Consider the following 8,573-nt stretch of genomic DNA (forward strand, 5'->3'; position numbering starts at 1 on the left):
TGTTATCTTATCATCCATATCCTCTATCCACACCCTATCTAATTGCATCCTCCTTTCATATCTTTGATCTTGATTATTCTATCTATATCATCTATCTCATATTCCTCATCCTATCTAAGTCCATCCTCCTTTCACATCTTTAATATTTATTATCCTCCATCTCATATTACACATCGCATCCAAAATAATCCTCCATTCCTACCTTTGATCTTGATCAAGTTAGTGAGAAAAATAATAATAATGTCTATGCATTCTTTGGACAATCCAATTCTTAATTCCTCGACCATCCATATCCCTTACATATTATCCTTCCATCTCATACATGTTTACCCACCATCCTTTCGTCCTTAATTCCACTACCTATAGTGTGGGGCATTTCACTCCTTTGCAACATAGTCCTTGGAGCCTCATCCACCTATCCTTCCTTCTTTTGTTTTCCATCTCCTATCGATGTCCATTCACTCAATCCATCCATCTATCATCTAATAAATCTCTCCATCCATTCCATCATTTTAGTAAACCTTGGTTCTCCCTTGCCATTAGTCCTAATCCATTCATCCTTTATCCACCATTCAATCCCATCCTATCCAATCCAATTATCCTCCTTCCATCCTTTTACTAAGCCTTGGTTCTCTCTTGTCATTGGTTCCCATTCATTCATCTATCCTAACCAATTCATTTATCCTCCTCCCATCCCATCCCATCCACATATCCTCCTCCTATCCTATCCAATCCATTCATCCCTCTAATCCAAAAATCCTAAATTTGTCCAACCAAATGCAATCTATCATAATCAGTGCAATCCAATCTTGCAATCTAGCCCATCATCCTTGATCAATATATCATATTGATCCAAATCAATTAATAATCCATTGATCAATCTTGAATCCAATCATCATTATGGGATGTATCCTTCCCAATCCTTGTGGTATGCAATGTTCTTATCATTAACATTGCTATCCTCTTAATCAATCAATCAATCAATCATCAATCAATTGGTTTTCAGCTTGACTAGGGGCAAAATTTTGGTTCTCTTTTGGTTTGTTGTGCATGCTTGTTTGTTTCTTGTGTGTGTTATTATTGTTTGCATTTACAATGGTCTTTGTATCCTATTGCCACAAAGTTATCACGGTCTTCCATATCATGGTGTCATAAGGCATATGTTTGCACTTGACCTTTTTGATCACGTACTTGGCACATTGTCATCTTGGTTCCTCATACCTTTGTGCATAACATCAAGTACAATATCAAATCTAGGTTTCTCATAGCACTGCATCATGATTCTCCTCTATTTTTTCTTACCCTTCCCTTAATCATCCTTATCATATTCCCTTTCACCTTTCATCCTATAGCCCTCTCCATTTCAAGAGCACACTCATGTTCTTGGACCCCGTATTTCCTCTCGTGGGGTATACCACTATCTCCTCATCATCCTTCCTAACCTACCTATGACTGGGACATCATGCTACTAGTATGTATCCTTTTCTATTCACTATGTTTTATTCTTCTTTGATATAGCATCACTTCATGATGCTATATCAAAGAGGGGAAAAACATAGACACCTAAATTTGTCCATACTCAACCACACTTGACCTTATCCCATTCTAGCCAATTAAATAAATATTTAATTAATCCTTTATTTTAACCCACTGCTTTTAATTAAAGAAATTTACATTTATTTAATTATGTCTAATCTTGTCCTACAAATCCTCCTACTAAATCAATTATTTAATACCTATTTAATTAATTGATTTAAGCTAATTAACCTCTTATCATTTTCCTTATTATTAATTTCATCCACTCATTCTCTCTCCTCATGTCACATCCTCCTAACTTGCCCACTTGCATCCTAATCCTCCATTATCCCACCTAATCCCCTCACTAATCATTTGCACATCCTAATCTCCCATGCCATGAATGAGTCAACAACATGCCATAAATGGCTCTCCCATCTCACCTCCCAACCTTAAATGCCACTCACTTTTGTCTATCCAAAGAATTTTGAATTCCTTGAGTCTCCCCATGCCCCCTCTTCCCAAGGAATTTTTAAATTTCTTTTATCCTTTATTCTTCCAACACTCCCTATTTGCAAGGAATTTTTAATTCCCTTTGCCCTTACCAAGGAATTTTTAATTCCTTGTTCCTCTTCCCTATGTCCTTTGTCCCTCTTCCCCATGTCCTTGAGGAGTGTGAAGTCAAGGAATGACTTTATGGATAAATCTCTTAGATCTCCCACTTGTCCTCTCCACTCACATTCAATCTTGGCCCTTCATCTTCTTTTGATCTCCACCATCCATTTCAAATTTGAAAATCTATATATGAAGGCCTCTTCTCTCATTTTAATCATCTTTTCATATGTTTCCTTATAATGTTCATTTCATCATTCAATCATACTTATCACACCATCATGCTACTGGATTAATGAGCAACCACATCCAACCCATCATCAATGTATTAACATATCATTTTAAGGTTTGCATGTTCTTGTTTGAATAGACTAAATTATATATATATTCTGTTTATTATATTTACATCCATTCAATAACAAGAATAAAATGTAAAATATTAGATCACTAAAACTCCATTAAAAGGAATAAAATGTAAAATATTAGATCACTAAAACTCCATTAAAAGGAAGAGAAAAAGAACCCAAACAAGAATTCCTGAAAGAATCACTTCAGTGAGATAAAACTCCATATGTCAAGGTTTAATAAAAAGGCCAACTTAATTATGGAAGTATGGTCCACCCTCAAAAACCCTACCATGATCAGCTATGCATGGAAAGACGACATAAAGAAGCCAATTTGCCACTAAAATCACTTCCATATCTCCCTCGGCTACCAAGCACAATGTGCCCAATTTTCGAGAAAGGGAAGAGAAGGTTGTATTCCCGTGAACCTGCATATTAAAGCATGCTGAGAACAATATAGGATATCTTCTGTAGTGATCTCAAGATTAATGATCACAACCTGTCTAACATCACTTTTTAGAACGTTGAGGAAAACCATCAGATAAAGATTTATCCGAATCGACTCCATCCTACAATTGCATGAGAAAATGAATAGCATTAGTATACCTAGAAATTGATGCATTTTCAGTTTGAAGATCTTTTTTGAAGGAAAACGATTAAGGGGACCATTATGGTGCCCAACTGATCTCCTCATGAAAACTCAGCGAGAGAAAAAAAGTCAGAGTCGGTAGGCACTCGCTATTTTATACATTTATGATAGTTGAATTAAAGAAACAAAACCAATAATTTCATTTTCCCTCACCAGCTTCCCAACAGAATCAGGTAACGGAAAATGAAATCATCGACTATGCTTGGATATTAAGAACACACGTTTCGATAGCATTAATACGCTCTAACGGTTACCAATACCGCCAAACAATACTCTGAAAGTGGCCAAGAAATGTAAAACACGCCTCGTAGGCATTAATAACAAATAAATCTCGCCTCCCTGATCTTTGGTACATAAAGTAATATAAGGACTAAAGAGGACTGGCAGCCACTAACAAAATCATAGCATGGCAATGGAGACAAGAGAGTTTCTGAGGGGTAAAACCATTCTCATAGTTGGCGCGACTGGCTTTCTTGGCAAAGGTGTGCGTAAAATGGGGTTTTCATTCCCTTCATCTACAAGTATATTAAGCTTTTAACGTGAATGTCTGCCTGGTTAGTTATAGTGTACTTATAAAATTCAACTAATTGGGATGGATTTTACAGTTTTTCTGGAGAAGATCTTGCGAGAGCAACCAGATGTGAGATGTATTTTTACACTCATAAGGTCAAAAAATGTGGAGTCCGCTCAAGCTAAACTCCAAAGCCAGGTATAATATTTTAGAACAGTTTGATTGATAAACTCAACCTATATAGATGGGTAATTGTTTGATATGGCAAGCTGTTTCTGTCTAGGTGATATCCAAACAGTTGTTTGGGCTTCTTCGAGAGCGTTACAAGGAAAGCTATCAAGAATTCATGGCAACAAAAATTGTTCCTGTTGTTGGAGACGTGGCACTCAATGATCTCGGCATAGAAGAAAGTTTAAGGGACGAACTCTGTGCAAAAGTCGATATTGTTGTCAATTCTGCGGCCACCACGACGTTTAATGAGAGGTCAGATATAATTGCATGGATAATTGACTTCAATTCTGGGGTGACCAGTATGATTATTTTCTGTTGTAAATGGCTTTTAATATTGCAGGTACGATATTTCCATGAAAGTGAATGCATTGGGAAGTAAGAATGTCATCGACTTTTGTAAACGTTGCTGCAACCTTCAACTTCTCTGCCACATTTCCACAGGTGATTAAAGTGTCCTGCATTAAACTCTAATTGGTAGTGCAGTTATTCGTTGATACGATCAAATGTCGTTAATATCTTTATACGATGAGATCTCATTTTCAACGGTTAATTAATTCTCTTTTTGGTTGATCTCTACGTATGTCAGCTTATGTCAATGTTGGGAGCATGGGCACGGTCAGAGAAGAAGTTGTGAGGACGGGAGAAAGGGTTTCATACAGCGGTGGAGAAATATCACTCTCTCAGATAGAGTCCGAATGCAATTTAATAAAGGAGACCATAGAAGAGTTCAAGACTGTTTTAGGTGAATCATGGTCATATGATAAGGAGTCCAAATATATGAAGGAATTTGGGGCACAAAGGTATATGCATTTTGCTTACATTGGAAGATTCTACATGGCTTGCAATTCTTAGTGAAAAAGAGATTCAACTTATATGTGCGAATGTGAATAGGGCGATGAAGTTTGGATGGCCAAATGCTTATGTTTTCACAAAAGCAGTTGGAGAGTTGATGGTGGATTATTTCAGGGAAGATATACCAACTGTTATCATTCGTCCAACAATAATCGAGAGCAGCTTAAAAGAGCCATTTCCGGGATGGATCGAAGGCATCAGGTGCAAAAGTTTAGTGAAAAGTAAACAGCTAGATGTTCTAGATAGAAAACAATTGTTTTCCTTTCCATTAACTTGCTAGGAGTAAATTAAGTTAGCTTAGAACCCATTAAAGCATAAGCACCAACAGGAAATTGAATGATTGTATAGAATAACATTTATAATATTATGATTAAATTTTAATATTTTTTTTTAATCAAATAATTATTAAACATTTCAATCATATTTAACTATTTTATATATTAACATATAAAATATGATAAATAAATAATTTCTAAATTATAAGGATTATAAAAGTTAACAATTTTTTTTTATTTACAATGAAATTATTAAGATATTTGAAGTGTCAATCTCATTCACTCACTTTTCTTTTCTTTTATTTTTTAGTATTTGATAAATTAATATCAATATTTGTACTTATCTATCTAATCCTTAATCTTTTTCTTCACATTTCCCTATTAGCAACATCTATCCATCATTTGCATCTAATGACCTATGCTACTATTTATAGTGTCAAGATCTATTGCCATTCCTTAAATTATCTAACATGTTCATGGTAAACTTAATGTATTAACATGTCTGTAACAATCTATATTACATCAACTATGAGAAACATCCACCATTGCCTAACTGCAATTACTATTATCCTAGTGATTCCTTATATTCTCAATCCTTACATGCGAAATATTTATGCTTCCTAACCACAAATTGCCACCACTCCTCTTTCATTGACAATACCTATCAAAGGTGCGAAATCACATGCTAATTAATTATAAAGATATATTATTCTTTATAGATCACCATATGAGAAACATAACAATACAACTCCACTAAACTAGTACATCTCATCAAAACATAAATAAAAAGGTAAACCAAAATTCAAAAACATACCAAACTAAAAAGTATAGGAATTGTAAGTATCAAAATAAGATAAAAACCACCTAATAAAATCCTACCAAAAAATTCTTCTAGGTAGCATAAGAAAGAAACTAAATAGAGATGAGAATATTCCAATCCTCTAAGACAATCCTCCAACCTCTTCTTGACCCACTTAGTCTCTATTAATTAAATGCAAAATAAGAAACTCTAAAAAATCCATAAATAGAATAAAGACCCTGTCATGCATGCTTATAAAAATCATGAAAAAATAGAATTTAGATTCAACAAAGAAATTTTCATTTACATCAATGTCTTATAATTCTTGTTAGAATTTAATTTTGTTAAATAAGTTAAAAAATACTTTAAAATCTACAGCTGAACTAGTTTTATTAAAATAAATATTTGTAAAAGATATGCATGAATTGTTTTAAATGTTTAAAAGACTAGCTTTGTCAATTTTGAATTTATGACCTTCGAATTTGAAATAGTTCCATCTACCAATCAACTACTATAAAAAGAATTTTGTGAAAGAATTATAAAAGAAATAATTAATGAATAGAATAGTAATCTTTTACCCACTTAATTTTGAATGATGTTATTGGTGTGCCTTTTTCTATCATTTCAAATATATTGGAAGCTTTAGAAATTTATTTGTCTTAGGACTCTCAATAAAAGAAGTTACCATTCAACACACTTTAAAAAATGATCTTTTGGACCATGCAATTACTCTTTGCTAGCAAACAAAATATTATGAGTTTCTTTGTAAGTATGTTCTATTATTAAGTTAAAAGAATATAAATTATAATTAAAATATTTTGTAGTCTTTTTATTATCAATGTAACTTTTTTTTAAAGTACAAAACAAAAAACAAATTACTATATATATAAATGTAACTTGTTTGCTTTAGATTTTATATATTGTAAATAAGTTGATTCCTTCTTACTTTATTTACCTATAAATCAATAAAAAAAATTCAAACATCTTGAATAATCATAACATCAAAATATAATGAGCTACTGCATTATGCTAATTTCCACTTCGTTCTATCTTCTTTATACTTCAATTTAAACTAGAAACTTAATAAAAAATAGAAAACTAAATACAGAAGGAAAAAATTATCACTGTAAAAAAATTAGAATTACACTTCAATCTATTAGCTTATAGAGTCGTGTTTTCCCTAATTAACCAACATAAAACATCAATACATTAAACATAACATCGAAAACGAGAAAGATAAATTTTTTTAATGAAACATCCCATGTAAATGATGGTTGGTGCTTTTTATGATCTCACATGCACTTGTTCAGATGCTCTACTAGTTGTTCCTTTAAATTATGAGTGGGAGTTTTTATTGTGTTAAATATATGATGTTTTTGCTATATCGTTGCAGGATGATGGACCCAATACTAATTGGATATGGAAAAGGACGACTCTCGTTCTTCCTGGCTGATCCACATCTAATACTGGATGTGGTACGTACAAAGCCATACATCAAAATTTTATGCTATTGGCCTTACTCTTTTTTTGAGGTGTTGCAATCTGTAGTTGATAATTATTACAGATAATGACATGTTACAATTTGTTCTTGACTGAATCAGATTCCGGTGGACATGGTAGCAAATTGCATGATAGCATCAATTGCGAGGAATTCTTCACAGTGTGGTCTACACATCTATCACGTAGGTTCCTCCCATGCAAATCCATTAAAGGACACTACGAGTCGGGATTATTGGTATAACTACTTTTCAGCACATCCATGCACATCTGAGAATGGAAGCATTGTAAGAGTGAAGAAACTACGGTATCTAGAAAGCATGGCCGACTTCAAATTCTACATGACTCTTTATTATCTAATTCCTTTCCAGGTAATTAAACTTTAACTTACATTCCATTGCATGTTTCCATTGTGATGACTAACGCATGGAATGAATATGGCAGATACTCTATGTTGTGGATAAGATTCTGCTGGGCCGCTTCAAGCTGCAACCGCTCTACACTTTTCTACTTGAGAAGTATAGATTTGCAGTGAAGCTCGCCCACATCTATGAACCCTTTCTTTTCTTCAAGGGAAGGTAAGTCACCAGCTCACTTCTCTTGATTTTCATGTATAAACTATTTATTGGAATGCCCTTTCCACGAAGTCTGATGTTCTTGACCGTCATGATCGATAGGTTCAATACCTCAAATACTCAAGATTTGTGGAACAAAATTTCGGTGAGAGATCAGGAGATTTTTAACTTCGATGTTAAGAGCATAGATTGGAAACACTATTTCCTCGAGTGTCATATTCCTGGGCTTCTCACTTATGTTATAGGAGGTTCAAAATAGGACTTTTCTTTTCTATAATTGTATTAACCTGCTATGGCATGTTAATAAAAATAATGTTATAATAAGTTGTAATGTTAGAATATTTTATGTTTACTTTTTATAAGTTGAACAAGGTAGTTGATAATAACTACCTAATGTAATAAATGGTAAGAATTTGCGTGAGATTTAAATGTTATTATTTTTTTAATATTCAATTGATTTTTTAGTATTTATATAGAGATTATCTTCTTCAAATTAAATAAATAAGATATAAATCTAATGTAATTTAAAATTTAAATCTTAATGATTGATATCCTTTTTGAAATGTTTTATCATTTTAATTTTATTTAGAATGTTTGTAAATTTTATTATGGTTCTGAATATAAAGGAGAGCGGATCAGAGAAGAGATGGTTGGAGATTTGTGGGACGTTCTCTAGGTTATAGAAAGGACTTCAGTGGAGTATCTGAGGTGTT

General features: G+C 33.1%; 1 protein-coding gene across 1 annotated transcript; it reads left to right on the top strand.

The window, feature by feature from the left end:
- The first annotated feature begins 3,443 nt into the window (after positions 1 to 3,443).
- Positions 3,444 to 8,336, top strand: LOC131057336 (probable fatty acyl-CoA reductase 4). The gene is made up of 10 exons (XM_057991474.2): positions 3,444 to 3,602; positions 3,726 to 3,829; positions 3,915 to 4,114; positions 4,203 to 4,303; positions 4,449 to 4,662; positions 4,754 to 4,915; positions 7,182 to 7,263; positions 7,390 to 7,656; positions 7,730 to 7,863; positions 7,963 to 8,336. Exons 1-10 carry the CDS (start codon positions 3,527 to 3,529, stop codon positions 8,117 to 8,119), a joined length of 1,497 nt encoding a protein of 498 aa, XP_057847457.1. The 5' UTR covers positions 3,444 to 3,526; the 3' UTR covers positions 8,120 to 8,336.
- Positions 8,337 to 8,573: the final 237 nt, after the last annotated feature.

The sequence above is a fragment of the Cryptomeria japonica genome, chromosome 7, assembly GCF_030272615.1.
Source record: "Cryptomeria japonica chromosome 7, Sugi_1.0, whole genome shotgun sequence".
NCBI lineage: Eukaryota > Viridiplantae > Streptophyta > Pinopsida > Cupressales > Cupressaceae > Cryptomeria > Cryptomeria japonica.

Coding starts and splice junctions, on each gene's coding strand:
- LOC131057336 (XM_057991474.2), top strand. CDS start 3,527: ATGGCAATGGAGACAAGAGAGTTTCTGAGGGGTAAAACCATTCTCATA. Junction 3,603..3,725: donor GACTGGCTTTCTTGGCAAAG/GTGTGCGTAAAA, acceptor TGGATTTTACAG/TTTTTCTGGAGAAGATCTTG. Junction 4,304..4,448: donor TCTCTGCCACATTTCCACAG/GTGATTAAAGTG, acceptor TACGTATGTCAG/CTTATGTCAATGTTGGGAGC.